Source organism: Penicillium cosmopolitanum (genome assembly GCF_028827165.1).
Source record: "Penicillium cosmopolitanum strain IBT 29677 chromosome Unknown utg000011l:1.0-3548175.0:1.0-3550911.0, whole genome shotgun sequence".
Taxonomy (NCBI): domain Eukaryota; kingdom Fungi; phylum Ascomycota; class Eurotiomycetes; order Eurotiales; family Aspergillaceae; genus Penicillium; species Penicillium cosmopolitanum.
This window is the reverse complement of record NW_026622681.1, coordinates 1,527,187-1,541,862: the sequence shown is the minus strand read 5'-3', so window position 1 is coordinate 1,541,862 and position 14,676 is coordinate 1,527,187. Positions and strand designations below refer to the sequence as shown.

The 14,676-nt window shown below is 51.3% G+C and overlaps 6 protein-coding genes across 6 annotated transcripts; 4 read left to right on the top strand and 2 right to left on the bottom strand.

Annotated features, from left to right (window-relative positions):
* Positions 1 to 649: 649 nt before the first annotated feature.
* N7509_012068 (fungal specific transcription factor domain-containing protein) lies at positions 650 to 2,184 on the top strand (the record flags this gene model as incomplete). The annotated part of the gene is made up of 3 exons (XM_056636705.1): positions 650 to 731; positions 795 to 2,096; positions 2,153 to 2,184. 3 exons carry the CDS (start codon positions 650 to 652, stop codon positions 2,182 to 2,184), a joined length of 1,416 nt encoding a protein of 471 aa, XP_056482735.1.
* A 2,337-nt stretch (positions 2,185 to 4,521) lies between these two features.
* N7509_012067 (uncharacterized protein) lies at positions 4,522 to 4,837 on the bottom strand (the record flags this gene model as incomplete). Its single annotated transcript, XM_056636704.1, is given in 2 exon segments — positions 4,522 to 4,598; positions 4,609 to 4,837. The coding sequence occupies 2 exon segments, from the start codon at positions 4,835 to 4,837 to the stop codon at positions 4,522 to 4,524; spliced, it is 306 nt and encodes a 101-aa protein (XP_056482734.1).
* Positions 4,838 to 5,956: 1,119 nt separating this feature from the next.
* Positions 5,957 to 9,165, top strand: N7509_012066 (uncharacterized protein; the record flags this gene model as incomplete). Its single annotated transcript, XM_056636703.1, has 5 exons — positions 5,957 to 6,258; positions 6,498 to 7,446; positions 7,511 to 7,887; positions 7,916 to 8,986; positions 9,078 to 9,165. The coding sequence occupies 5 exons, from the start codon at positions 5,957 to 5,959 to the stop codon at positions 9,163 to 9,165; spliced, it is 2,787 nt and encodes a 928-aa protein (XP_056482733.1).
* Positions 9,166 to 10,148: 983 nt separating this feature from the next.
* Positions 10,149 to 10,760, top strand: N7509_012065 (Apq12 family protein; the record flags this gene model as incomplete). The annotated part of the gene is made up of 1 exon (XM_056636702.1): positions 10,149 to 10,760. One exon carries the CDS (start codon positions 10,149 to 10,151, stop codon positions 10,758 to 10,760), a length of 612 nt encoding a protein of 203 aa, XP_056482732.1.
* A 656-nt stretch (positions 10,761 to 11,416) lies between these two features.
* N7509_012064 (putative signal sequence-binding GTPase GPN3) lies at positions 11,417 to 12,288 on the bottom strand (the record flags this gene model as incomplete). Its single annotated transcript, XM_056636701.1, has 2 exons — positions 11,417 to 11,900; positions 11,966 to 12,288. 2 exons carry the CDS (start codon positions 12,286 to 12,288, stop codon positions 11,417 to 11,419), a joined length of 807 nt encoding a protein of 268 aa, XP_056482731.1.
* A 609-nt stretch (positions 12,289 to 12,897) lies between these two features.
* On the top strand, positions 12,898 to 14,302 carry N7509_012063 (S-adenosylmethionine synthetase; the record flags this gene model as incomplete). The annotated part of the gene is made up of 4 exons (XM_056636700.1): positions 12,898 to 12,955; positions 13,004 to 13,064; positions 13,152 to 13,237; positions 13,302 to 14,302. The coding sequence occupies 4 exons, from the start codon at positions 12,898 to 12,900 to the stop codon at positions 14,300 to 14,302; spliced, it is 1,206 nt and encodes a 401-aa protein (XP_056482730.1).
* Positions 14,303 to 14,676: the final 374 nt, after the last annotated feature.

The following is a 14,676-nucleotide window of genomic DNA, read 5'->3' as shown; positions in this document are numbered from 1 at the left end:
CTAGATGCTATACTATGTGTGATTGGTGATTTTTCTTTCTTCGGGATTTGCGGTTTGCTCCAATATGGCGAGCTGAACATATACTTTGTTGGCATGTACCTTGTATTTCTGCCATAGCGCATACTTTTCTATTTTCTCTCTCGGGACAGTTTTCTTGTATCTCTTCCAGTTTCCAAGGTTTCTCTATGAAACCAGAGGTAGAAACCACATTTGCATTGTGTCTCACTGAATATAAAAGGCCCGTCGATCGGTGGATCCCCTGGTGGAAATGCCTTCTACGAAAAGACCAGGCAATAAATCGATAACTAAACCTTACACTAAAGTTACCCGTCCTATTTCCCCCGGGAGACTCGGCGAATTTCCCCAGAAACCTTGGAATATAATCCTGTGGTTGGTAATACCCCCGGGCCGGTCTGACTGTGGCACTCTCCACGCGGAACTCGACCGGAGATCTAAAATTCCCCGCAGATTTTCTTCTCCCCCACTCCACACCACATCAAATCCGCCTCTCCAGCAAACCCCGAGGCAGCACCCATGTCGAGATCGTTTACCGGCTGCTACAAGATGTAAAGCGCGGCGCCAAAAATGTGATGAGAAGCGACCTATCTGCGGTCGCTGCGAGACAGCAGGCGTGCAGTGCAAGTATGCGATGCAGCTGCAGTGGGGTGGACGGGCATTCTCGCGATCACGTTTTGGCGCCTGCGTCGATACTGGGAACATGCAGAGGTTGGGTATGTCGACAAAAGACACCATTCTTACCTTCTAGAATGAATGCGCTGACCAAGAACTTGCAGAGTACTCGCCCGGAGAATTTATCTACACCACCAAGTCGGCGCAAGCCGGACAGTTACAGTTACAATCACAATCACAGTCAGATCTCGCCCTGACACAACCAGTCGATCCCTTTTCCTCACTATCGCACGATCAAAAGTCCCTCCTGCACCACTTCATCAACGATGCCTCGCAGATAACGGCCTGTCACTCCGGCATGCAGCAGGATATTTGTCGCATGATCGTGCCCATGGCTCTCCAAACACCCTCCCTCCTCTACGCCACCACCGCCCTCTCCGCAATCCACATCCAAGCCCTACACAATCAATCCGAGAGCGTGAAGTCTGCCCCCGATATCGCCCGCCTGATGGCACTCAGTCTGGAGCACTTCCGGAAGGAATTGCAAAACCCGTCCTCCAAGGGTTCGGAGGCGTTGGTGGCGACAGCCCGAACGCTGTGCCTAGCTGAGATCCACTCCGGCGCCATCAACCCGAATTCCTGGCGCGCACATATCGAGGGTGCGAGGGCTTTGATGAAGGCCTCCGATGCATCTGGCGAGGACTCACTTCGCTCGGAGAATGGGTTTCGGCGCTATCTGGATCGCTGGTACTGGTCCATCGTGTCGCTGACAGCATTGACGGGTAACGGGCCCCCGATTGGCGATATTTCGGACTTTGCTCCGACAAACCAGCCGGGTCAGAAGGAGTTACCGGATTATCTGGACGATTATTGGGGTTTTACGGTGGATCTGGCGGCTGTTTTTCGACAGATTGGTGCGGCGGCTTGGCGGAGTCATCAAATCGAAAAGGACCCTCATACACAGGGGTTCGTGGAGGGAGAAATCGATAGTAGCGTCGAGGACGAGGCTGCGAATCTGGAATCTTCAATACACTACCTGATGGACCGGGGTGCCAGTACACAGCCCGAGCTTTATCCCGGCGTTGCAGATGCGCTGTCCCCGGATAGTATACAACATCTTGCGCTTTGCAATGAGGCGTTTCAGCATAGTGCTTTGATTCAGATTCATCGGCGACTTCGGAAAACGCCGACGACGTCTCCTTATGTGCAGCAGTCTGTTCAGCGGATTCTTGAATGCACGGCAAAGATTGGACCGTCGGCTGGACTTAGTCCTTGGGTTTTGTTGACGACGCCGCTTTTTATTGCGGGTTGCGAGGCACAGGGGGAAGACCGTGAAACGGTTAGGAGCTTGTTCTCATCTTTGCATGATACCATTCGCGTGCCGAATGTTCTGCAGTCCCTCAGGTTCCTTGAGCAATATTGGGCCAAGAAGGTCAATGAGGATGAGGATTGGAGTCACTTTCTTGGTATGTCGCTCGAAGATTTATTTTCCGATCAAGCATTTCACTAACCCGCTATACAGACCGTATGCAGTTCGACTTTATTCCTTATTGATGCCCCGGCTGGTGCACTGAAGCTTCAGTTGTGTGATGTGGGACGATCGGCGTTTTTCAAGATTGGCTTTTGGACATATTCTTTCTCTCTCTCTGTTTATATCCTTTGATTACTCACTTCCTAGTCTTGTTGAATCGTGGGTGTGGAGGACAGCAGGCTATTTTGGCGTATTTATCTATGTGTTCAAGTGGATTACCGTGGAGTTTGGACTCGGTTATGATGTTGATATTGAGCAATATGTATATTCAAATTTTGATACAAATATAGTAAGCACATGCAAACTCGAATTTTCTACTCAGCGGTAGGTAACGAAGTCCACTTTCATTGTCTTCACGGTGAGTATTTTTCTCAGGGCTATTGGTTGTTTTGAATAAGTAGGTATAAAGGCCATACCTTCCAAGGTTCGAAAAAGACCTATACGATCGATTCACAAAAAGCGCATACCAATGGGAGCGAGAAGATGGCTCAATGGTGGCCATTCACCATGTCAAGGCTCTTGGGGATAGTTCTCTAAATTGTGAGAAATGTGCAAAAGTAACCGATGAGCCCTTGAGGAAGGTCTACTTTCCTGAAGAGCGTCGCAGCTACCTATTGAGTCAAGTTCTAGCCTCCATGATTGGGGTGGAACACGAACCTATGGATGGAGACGTGATTAGTGCCGTGAATCGTGGCGTGGATCATAAGGACGTGGATGGAGTAGATGGAGATTCGAGTGCTCATCGTAGTAAGAAGATTCGGCGCAGCTAGTGCCACATTTTATGGATCATATTGATTTTATTGCTACTACTCGCTATTAAAAATCTTGGCTATGAGTGTAATCAGATAGTATTCGCATGCCGCTCACGCTTGGCCTCACTTTGTAGTACTACTAATACGACACAGTTAAAGAGAGAACCCTGTGGACAGGAACCATCCGATATACATGGTAAATTTGAAAGTAAACAGAAAACAGTTTTATGCACTCTTTTCGTAGGGGTTGGAACTTGAATCCTGATTTTGATATCAGCTTTCTCCCGCAATGTTGTATTTGTCTGCTTGCACTCGCCTGGGTGCATGTAAATTGCCAGTGGGAAAGACTTGAATATGTAGTTGAGAAAATGTTGGTTGGGGGTTCTAGGGCTCTTGTAATTTAGATTCCAACCTTGACTCACGCAGCGAATAGGCTCTTGAGGTCAATGCTGTTAGGGAAATGTCCACATGGATGTAGCAAAACTTTCACGGTCCAAGCTCGGAACTAGATTTTTCCAAAAGAAAAGTTCAAATTGCGTAGAAACCGAGTCCTAGGATCCGGAGACCCTTAGAATGCAAGAATATAACTATAGTATCTAAACCAGCTAGCCTGGCACTCAACGCAAGTATGCACAATTGGCCTGCCTACTAATTACTACTAGTAACAACTCCTGTCTTGGATTACTCTAAGACCAGAGGTGAAACATTGCCAACGACTCGGAAGCATAATACTACTCAAGCTATCCATGGATACCTAGGTACTATACGGAGTATTCAAGTTAAGAATATAAAACGAATTTAATAGCACAGGGGGTGAACCATGATAATTTATTTCGGTCACTCAGCCTCGCCGCAGACCTAGTAAGAATTTTATCCGCACCCCTGATCCAAATCAAAGCAAGCCCAGCTTTATATATAGTACCTAGGATATACTACTCTCAAGGGTCTAGGTGTGGGGGACCCTTGGCTGCAGCCCTATGCTACGCGCCCATGGCAGGAGGTAGTTATATTTGGCGTCAATATAGCGGATGGTGCGACGATAGCCCACGCCACGGCAAGCCAAGCCAAGCCCATCCGGACCTATTTTTACACATACCGCCAGGCACGGAGTGTATACGGAGTACGGGGGTAAATGTACTATTGACTCCTCAAACATTGCAATCCCGAAAGAAGTGGGAACGTGGCGGTCGGCTCGTTGCCTTAGCTAGAAGGGGAGTGGGGAGAGGCCAAGCTAAGGAGGGTTTACGGCAAGTTCAGAGTGGAGACCGCGCGATCGGGCCGGGAATGAAAAAGAAAGGGAAAAAAAGGAGGACTTACGGGAGGACATAGAGGATAAACAAAGAGAGAAACCGTCGAGGCCGCGACGCGAGTCCAGAAGTGTCTAGAGCCCGGGGATCGCCAAAAACTGGATAGACAGGCCAGCCATGCACGCAATCGCGGTTTCAGCGAGTCCAATCCCGAGACAGAGGGCGATGCATGCACAAAGTGCTGCATACCCCATGTCTTAAAAATGGGAGTTTCCTCAGAGCGAGGGAACCCTGGTTATTGCCGAACCAGGTTCAGGTTCAGGTTCAGGTACGGAGTAAAGCGGTTCGAGGCGAAGGCTCCTCAAACCTTGTCTGGTTCAAGTCCAGCCACGGTGAGCGGTGGTTGGCCAGACTGGACAGGACGACCAGCCATAGGAACTGCAAGTACTTCCCGATAGAGGAAGTAGGAGTGATGAGCATGAGTTGGAGGAGTAGAAAGTCCCGAACCCCTCATTGATTTGGTACATTGATGTTGTAGCCGTCTGATTGCGCACACCGATTAGCGCCGGATTCTCAGGTGTCTCGATCCCTTTGAGCTGGCGCCATGCCCGTTGGAGCAGGATAGGCCGTGGCCACGCGCTGGCCCGAGAGCTCGGCGAGACGCCCGGGGCCAACATGGGGAGCTTTGGCGGACGAGCAGTTGGGAAGGGGGGGATGTGATTGGTGAGTGAGACGGGACAAGACACATCAGGATGGCGAGCATCTGCAGAACGCACGTTCTCTTGGGGCTGGGCTGGGCTGGGCTGGAGGGGGGAGAGGTGGGAAAAGGGGTGGACTCCACTGATGATCCATGCGAGATATACTCGATGCCATGGTGGTGACGAGTTAATGGGGCCCCCTTAATCTAGGGCGGCAGAGGGGGATATTGAGTTTAGTGATATTCATGAGATGGAGACGATATACGAGTAGATAGATAGGGAGTACGGAGTATAGATTATGGAGTAGTGGCAATGGATAGAAGCTTGAAGTAAGCAATAGTGCAGGGGATATGCGAATATTCAAGATGGAAGAACCATGGTTGACCTGCGAATTTTACCAGTCAATGCAGAGCGGAGTGCGTATGTCGGGCGGGGAGAGATGGCAATACAGGGGAAGTACTAGCTGGGTACTTGGTGGGGATCGGGACAACCACTATACTCGAAGTACCCGTAAATTACCATACCACTCTCTGACAATACGAGATCGTAGCTACCCCTGAATTATCAGGACGATCCACGACTCAAGGGGGGAGTTCCCCCAGTCACACTATTGAATCCGGTTCTATTTCCGTACAACGGTCTGACAGCAGAGTACGGAGTATTCAGAACTGGTAGCTGGTGATGTCTACAGTCCACAGTAACAGACAAGTCGGCACAATTGTGTTGTTGACTGTAATGCTGATGATACTGGAATAGCTTCAGTCAACTCACTTCACTGTCACCGTCGATCGCTTGGCAGGCTAGCAAGTGTATTCCTCACCAATCGAATGCAGCAGCGCCAGTCCGCCCCCCTGCTCCACCATGCTGCCTCGACCCGCACTACTGCGAGGCGTCTGGAACCCACGGGCGCTTTGCGCCAATCGTCCTGGACGTCGTTTGGGGGCTTTCTCCTTTTTCTTTGCGATTGTCACAACTCTCCTCCAAGAATAATCCTTTCCCCTTTTGGGTTCAATCTGTTGGCACGCGCCATCCTTTCCCACCCCCGTGGCCCGGTATGAGCGACCGTCGATCCATGGCTATTTTTTGATACTTCCTGCTATGGCGTCCACCGACAACCCGACTAGCGGTTCACCCGCAACCAACTCTACTCCTGACTATCATCATTCTGATACTGTCGACCTTCCTCCTTCCCCGCCCTCCTCTTCCTCTCAGTTACCGCTACGACGAAAACCACTACCCGCCTACGCCAATCCTCCTCAACCCGGCCCTGCTCACCCCTCCTCTCCCCTGTCCATCGAGGGTGATATCACGCAGCCCACTTCCATTCCTCCTCACGAACATCCATCCTCCCCTTCAGTGGATGGAGACCCCTTCATATCAGTGCCAAGGAATTCAAACAGGTATGCGCAACTCCATCAATCTAAGAGGGAATAAAAAAAAAACAACTTTGGGCCAGTCCCACTCGGCATCAAACCCACCCCCTGATCGTCGGCCTTTGTCCCTCCATGGTCCCAGCTCGGCTTTGAAGAATCTCTAGTCCTGGTTCCTTGGGAGCGTGTGTCAATGGCCCCGAATACATGCTATCGCGCTTCCCCATAATCTGGAAGACCCATCACTTACCCACGTCACGCTTCCCTAGATACTCGCGTGGCTCCGTCCCTACCAAACCCCTCCGTATAGATACCAGGGCCTCTACCGCGTCCGCGTACCTGAGGTCCGTGGTCGAGGACGAAGACGACGACGACGACGAAAGTGTCGACTTCTTTGACGAAAGTTACGAGCAACAGTTCACGAATGGAATCGGAACCCCCCTGCACAGTCGTCTAGTGAGCGAGCCTTTCATCCCGGTCCTCAACTCCCCGCCTCCCACTCAAAGGCGTGCTTCGAGTATGGCCTTGCACCCTCCCATGAATCGGCCACCACCGTTACACATCGACATCGATCAACGGTCCATGTCCATGTCTATGGGCCAGGCCGACCCTCGACAACCCAAAACCCCCGGCAAAAAGATCAGCTCTTTCTTTGGTTGGAAGGGTAATACAAACGCACCTGCAGCCACATCCCCTGGCGGCGAATCCTCCAGTACAGAGATCTCTGACGGTGGCCGATCTTCATTGTACTCCCCCATGCCTCCCTTGGCCAACGTCCCCATCAAACCCGCCTCCCCTTATGACCCCAAAACTCCTGGATTTGGCCCACTCCAAAGGACGCCATCACTTGGAACAGCCAGTGGAACCGAGCATGTTATTGCGTCAAAAATTAATGACTTGGAAAATGAGTTGCGCGAAATTAGCTCCGAGTTGGCGGGCTCCATCCGCCGGGAAATGGAGCTCGAAGATCTTGTTGAACGATTACAGTTAGAAGGACCCGACGTGAACAGGCGGACCAGTGATTATTTCTCCGACTCGGGGACTAGCTCGGTTCGATATGCCCCTGACCGGAGTGAAGACATCGAGAAGATCCGCCGGGCAGCGGAGCAAGAACGTGGGCAGTTGAAGGTGGAGCTATCCCAGAAGCTGCAAGAAGAGCGAATGCAAAGGACAGCATCTGAATCACATGTCCAAATCCTAGAGAACCAGGTCCAACAGGTAAGGAGTCAATACCGGTGTAGATATGTGAGAGAAGAGGTCTTGCTAACTATTCCGTCATTAGCTTCGTCGCGAGAGAACTGATTTATCCGACCTTTCCTCCAAGACTCACGAGCTCGAAGGCGCGTTAGAGAACACCCGCCGGAAACTCCTCGAGGAGCGACAATCAAAAGACAACTTCGAAGATTTACTCACGGCCATGCGTGTCGAGCTCGAGCAACTGCGAAACGAGCGTGATCTGCTTCGCGAAGGCAAGGCCCCGCCAGCAGATATGCAGCGCTTAATAGAGGAGATCGAGGCGTTGAAGATCGAAAATGCTTCCTTGGCCCAGTTACAAGGAGGGAGATTTGCTTCGATCGCAGAAGAAGACGGCGGCTCATCGAAGCGGAACTCGGCTTTCGGCCTATCACGATCGAACTCTCTTGCTCAGGAAACCCAGCGGTCTGAAGCGTTCCGGATCATTATCTAGGTCGAACTCGGTCAAGGCCGGCGGAAATGAACGTGAGAGCGGTAACGGCGAGTCATTAGTCGACAAGGTTAATGATATCGAAGTCCAGCGTGACGCTTTGCACCGCACGCTCAAGAGCCTCCTCGATCGTCAAGCATTCCAGGCCCAAGAGTTTGAGAAGCGCGCTAGGCTTATGGAGATTGAGGTCCAGCGTGCGAAACAGTCGGGCCCACCACGAAAGCTTGGTTATGAGAAGGAGGTTAGCAGCTTGCGGGACGACCTGAATCACCTGCGTATGCGTGCTGAAGATGCTTTGGATGGCAAGTGGCAGTGTGAGAAGAACCTGGCTGGTTTGAAGATGGATCTTGACCGTGCCGAGCAAGACACCGGGTATCTTCGCTCTTTGCTGCAGGAGCATGATGCCGTTGTGTCGGAGGGTCTCGAGGCTGATGGAGAGAGCTTCGCCGAGGTTATGGCGACATCATCTTCTCTGGAATCCGCTTACAAGCAACTGCAACTAGAGCGCCAGCAGGCTGGGGCTGGGGCCGAGTCCAACGAGTTGACAGAGGCATTTGCCCGAACAGAGTCATTAGCTGAGCAAGTTCAGTACCAGTTGCAGACAAACAGTTCCTTGCGCAACCGTCTGGAGAGTGCCATTCTCAAGGGCGAGCGCGACCAGCAGTTGTCCGTTGAGCGCATCAACATTCTGCAAAGCCGAATGAAGGAACTAGAGGACGTCCTCTTGTACGCGCAGCAATACTCCGAAGAGGCGATGAGCAAGCACGAAGATGAGATTCGCCTGATGAAGGAGAACCAGAATGCCCAACTGGTTCGAATGAAGAATGGCAGCCGCACGCCCGTCGCTCTCTCGCCACGACCTCAAAACGCACCCTTCAGCAGCCGGACACCTCGTCTTGACCAAACAACCAGCGGTACCGGCGTCCCGCTGACGGAAATCATACAGGCCGAAGCCCTGGAGAAACACATCAAGGGTCTAGAGCGACTCCTCCGGGAAGCAGATATGGAGATGGAGGAAGCGGTAGGAAGAATGAACCACGCTCAAGTCGATGTGGCCCAGCTTCAATCTGATAGGTACGTTTTTACCCTTGGCGGGAGGCAACAAAATCTCCGAAAGTCGATAGATCGTGTTTCAGATCGGATAGAACTGACTTTTTCCCTACAGAGACGAGGCCCTTCGTCAGACTCGCCGCTTGCAAGCGGACATTCAGACCGAACGCGATTCATTCAAGGCTCTGGCTGGCTACGTATAGTAGTGGCGCTGTCCCGTTTTCCCCCACGTCCCTTTTTCGGTCTCTCTTTCGTCTATATACCACCCACGTCTGCATCTGCATCTTGACTCGCATCCGGTTTCGATGCTAAGAGTTCTACCATGTGTCATGGAGTTTTCCCTTCTTTTTCCATTTCTTCTACATTTCCTTCTTCACTCTTTTTTGGTGCTGGAGTTTCTAGAGTCGTTCAGAGTCAATACTGAGTCATAACACCTTGTTATTGTTATGCCTCGGTATCTGGCGAGACTCTTGTCCTTTTTGAATTTGTCTGGCCTCGGTTTGGGCACTGGTCGTTCGTTCAGGGATGGTGTTTCAGTGGTCGCGCTTGTAAATATTGACCACTTGCTTTAGTATATAATGGCTGTACAGTACTCGTCTAGTACACGAGGGAGATACTTACTATATTCAATCTACCTATAATTATTCAAACATAATTGCAATGACCATTCCACTATTCAGTCTATTCTCTTTCCATGGATTCTAATGCCTCAGCAAAGTAAAAGTCTACTCTACTACTACTGCGAGTAGCACTTCAAGTTTCATGGTTTCCGCAGCGGCACGCGACTGCATTTCAAAGTTTGTCGCGTTTGCACCACCTTTGTTATCATCCCGCTGTCAATGACCACCGTATCACTTGTCGCATCATATCCCTCCACTCCATACCACTTCAACCCAACCAACTCCTCAATGCGCATTCACCTCTGAAGACAGATTTATGAACCACACACCCCTTTGTCAATCCCAAACAAAAAGCAAAGCAAAAAGCTTGGAAAACAATCGAGTCCACCAAACAAAGACCCTTTCACCACCCTGGGGTAGCGCGCAACATAAAACCAACACAACCTACGACCCGCGCAAGACAAAAGCACCCAACCTTGGAACCTGAGACCTGAGACACTCCTATCCTTTCCGCATTCTTCCCAACCTCTTTATCGAGTCCACAACCAGAGTGGCCCTCAACCAAAATGGATAACTTCAAAGGTGCGTTCTACAAAACCGTCATCGCGCCCGCCAAAACCCTCCTACCAGAAACAGTGACACAAACTAACCTCCCCGAACCCGTGACAGACCTCCTAAACCACCCTGTAACATCCTACATAAAGTCCAGAACAAGTACCGCCGTCACAACACACCTCGCAACCCTGCGCTCAACAATAATAGACCCCTACATCATATCCCCACTCTCAAACATCCTCATGTCAACGACCGGCACAACAGACCTATTCACAATCTTCATCCTACTCGCAATACTCTACGTCTCGCTCCGATTGCTAGACTACGCGCGTCGCGTGATAATGTGGTGGGTGGTCTTTACGCTGCGGTTGGTCTTTTGGGGTACCATTGCCCTTTCCGTGCTTTATGTTTACCAGGTCGGCTTTGAGAAAGCTGGACGGGATCTTGGGTGGGTGTATGGTGTTGTTGAGGGCTTTGTTGAGGATTTTCAGGCTAGAGCCGCGCTGGCGGCGGAGAATGGGAAAGTGAGTGGGAAGGCTGCCAGTGGAGGGTATCGTGATGTGCCGGGGTGGAATGGAAAGGAGAGGGTTAGTTCTGGTGGTGGGTGGGGTTGGGGGAGGTGATATAATATGTGGGTGAGGGGTTTGTCGTGTGATTGATGGACACTTGGAAGTATACCAACTCTTGTACGAATGGGATGAGCGGGCATTGTTTTTGTTTTGGTTTCTTCTACACTTGATTGATCTCCCATTTGCTTTTATTTGGCTTGATTGATAGCGAGCTGGGATTTTTTTTTTGGAGACGATGGGTCTTCTGTGAACTATTCATCATTCGTGGCTCTCTTTTTACTTTTTTGTTTAAATTATGGAAGGGTTAGAGGCGTTTTGTTCAGGTTGAGATCCTGCCAGAAATCAAGTTCCAGGTGTTGGCTTTTCAATGCCGATTCTTCATGCAAAAAATTTCGCCTTTCTCGAGAATGGTAGATCGTAGATAGCTATAGCTCTCTCTTGCTGGATGGCGGAGTGGCCTATGCTTGCGCAAGGTAGTGTAGATCGTGGATCGTAGCTTTGTAGATATGGATAGATAGACGGATAGGCGTGGGTCGAGAAGTGGGTCAAATGATGTGAAGACACCAGAGATTTGCAGGCACGCGCCATGAGAAATCTCGGGTCGGCACGAGATTAGATGTGGCCGCACACAAGTAGGTAAATAAGCAGTGGGCAGAAGGTATAGAGCAAGCGATCAAGATGTGCTTGGAAGGCGAGTATTCCTTCCATCTCTACTCCTCTTCATAGTTGACTTCTTGTTCGTCCTTTGGTTCCCGGGGTTCTTGCGCTTCATGGTATTGAATAGCATCATCGATGTGGCTGAGAATACCGGAGACACTATCCTCATCCGAGACATCGAGTTGTAAGAAAGAGACCATGCTGAAGTCATCAATCAACTGGCCGACGGCACGGTTGAGCTGCTTGAACGAGCCACCGCTCATCAGGGCATCCTTGGCCATTGGGTCGGCGGTGACGGCAGGGTCTTCTTCGTCATTTTGCAATAATTGTATATCGACATTGGCAAAGCGTCTGAATTCTCGCCTCGAAACCATATCCTTGACCTGATCCATCTTACTCAGGATATTGACGTGGGGGATCTCGAGCATGAGCATAGCAGACATGGCGCTCAGGGTGCCCGCGAAAAATTTCGCCTTGTCGATGACAAAGGTGCTTTCGAGGAGATAGGCGGCGCAGAGATTGATATTTAGGGGGACCCTGACGGGAGAGGAATTGCGTTAAAGATGGGAGGAGAGGGACGTGTGTGTATAGTTCGATTTGACCGGGCATGTCGAAGATGATGAGGTATTCTTCGCTTAATGGGTCGAGGGCTTTCGGAGAGGAACTCGAGATTTTGGAGGAGGAATTCGAAACAGTAGATCAATCCGCCGTTGGGGCCTAGACCCAGCTCCTCCATGACATCTTCTAGGGTGATCAGTTCCCGGATGTCGAGATCGGGTTGGTAGGTGAAGTTCTCGGCGGCGGGGTCGAGGTTGACGTAGAAGCAACTGCGACGGGTGCTTTGCAGATGTTGAATGAGAGAGTTACTGAAAGTGGTCTTGCCGGCCCCAGCGGGGCCCATGACCAGAACACCGAATTTGGACATAGTGGGTGGAGGGAGAGGGAGAGGGGGAGGTGGAGGGATGGAGGTAGTAGTTGAGCTATAGGACTACTAGTATCCAGAAATGCAGCAGCTCTGAATTTGTGTTATCGGACTGATGCTTATCGGAGGCGGTCACGGTCCCACGGTGTTCCCCCGGCACATGTGGAAGGTGGTGGCTGCCGTACAGTGCAAACCGTGCAAACCACATGAAGAGTCCCACATGAATCTGCCGTCTTACTTCTCACCGCCCACAATTGCGCCATCCTGCCCCCTGCAGCCCGCAATCAAATCCTCTTAGAGTCCCCCCATTCTGGCAGGCGGTGTCAGCGGTGCAGAGTGGTGCAGGGTGGTGCAGAGCGGTGCATCGTAGAGATCAGCCTGGGCGGTACACCAACAGTACCCACTCTTTGCCGGCCCGTCTGCTGGCCAACCCGGTACCTTGTCTGTACTCACGTTTTTGCTGGGCCCCGAAAAAGAAAAACCCCACCACTTTTTCCCCTCTTCTTCCCTTTCCTTTCCTTTCTCTCCTTCATCCTCTCTTTCTCTTCCTCTTTCCTCTTTATTTCTTCCACTCTAGACTTTCCCCCCCCAAGTCAATTCACATCCTTCAAAATGGGTTCTCTTGCCAACGGCTCCCAGCCTACTTTCCTCTTCACCTCCGAGTCCGTCGGTGAGGGTCACCCCATAAGATTGCGTGAGTTTTTCTGTTTTTTCCCAGGGTTCCCCCTCCCCTCCCCTCAGGTTCTTCCGGTCATACTGCAGTTTGCCCCTGAGTCTTGGTCATTCTTTTTGCTTCTATTACTTCTCTTTCCCAACCCCCTTCTTTACCCCTCTTCACATGCTAATTAATCCTTTCTGCAATATAGCGACCAGGTCTCCGATGCTATCCTCGATGCCTGCCTGGCGGAGGACCCCCTCTCCAAGGTTGCTTGCGAGACCGCCACCAAGACTGGTAGGTGCCATTACAATTCCGTCTGACTCGCGTATTTTCCCCAATCTGACATGTCACATTGCAGGTATGATTATGGTCTTCGGTGAGATCACCACCAAGGCCAACCTGGACTACCAGAAGATCATCCGTGGCGCTATCAAGGACATCGGCTACGATGCCTCCGAGAAGGGCTTCGACTACAAGACTTGCAACGTCTTGGTTGCCATTGAGCAACAGTCCCCCGATATCGCTCAGGGTCTTCACTACGAAGAGGCTCTTGAGAAGCTCGGTGCCGGTGACCAGGGTATCATGTTCGGTTATGCCACCGACGAGTCCCCTGAGCTCCTCCCCCTCACCATCCTGTACTCCCACAAGCTCAACGCCGCCATGAAGGCTGCCCGTAACGACGGCTCCATCCCCTGGTTGCTGCCCGACACCAAGACCCAGGTCACCATTGAGTACGCCCACGATAATGGTGCCGTCAAGCCCCTGCGCGTCGACACCGTCGTCATCTCCGCCCAGCACTCTGATGATGTCTCCACCGAGGAGCTCCGTGCTGTCCTCAAGGAGAAGATCGTCAAGAAGGTCATCCCCGCCAACCTGCTCGATGACCGCACTGTCTACCACATGCAGCCCTCCGGCCGCTTCGTCATCGGTGGTCCCCAGGGTGACGCCGGTCTGACTGGCCGTAAGATCATTGTCGACACCTACGGTGGTTGGGGTGCCCACGGTGGTGGTGCTTTCTCCGGAAAGGACTACTCCAAGGTCGACCGTTCTGCTGCCTACGTCGCTCGCTGGATCGCCAAGTCCCTCGTCAACGCCGGTCTCGCCCGCCGTGCCCTTGTCCAGCTCTCCTACGCCATTGGTGTCGCTGAGCCCCTTTCCCTGTTCGTCGAGACCTACGGTACCTCCAAGAAGACCTCCGAGGAGCTGGTCCAGATCATCCGCAACAACTTCGACCTGCGCCCTGGTGTCATTGTCAAGGACCTGGACCTGGCCAAGCCCATCTACTCCCAGACCGCCAAGAACGGTCACTTCACCAACCAGAGCTTCACCTGGGAGCAGCCTAAGGCCCTCAAGTTCTAAACGGATCTCTCCTTCCGGTGAACCCGGAGACGTTTTGACGACTTTGATGAGTTTGCTTTGTTTTCAACAACTCAAAGCACGTGCATAGAACTTTTTTTTTAAAAAAAGAACAAAACCCTCATAAAAGCTTGGTTTCTTTGATCTGGAATCAATCTACCACTTGTTTCATTATCTGCATGGTCGCCCTGAAGAGACGGGCCTTACGGCGAAGACAAAATTCAACATGATACCACACTTTCATCGGCTGGGACGGAATTGTTTTGGCGTTTTTCCGGAGCGAAAGTCTTCAACAACATATTACCTTGGACAGACCCCCCCCCTCCCCTTCTACCTCTTTCCTTTCACCTGAAAGTATTTATGCTTTTGCATGCTAG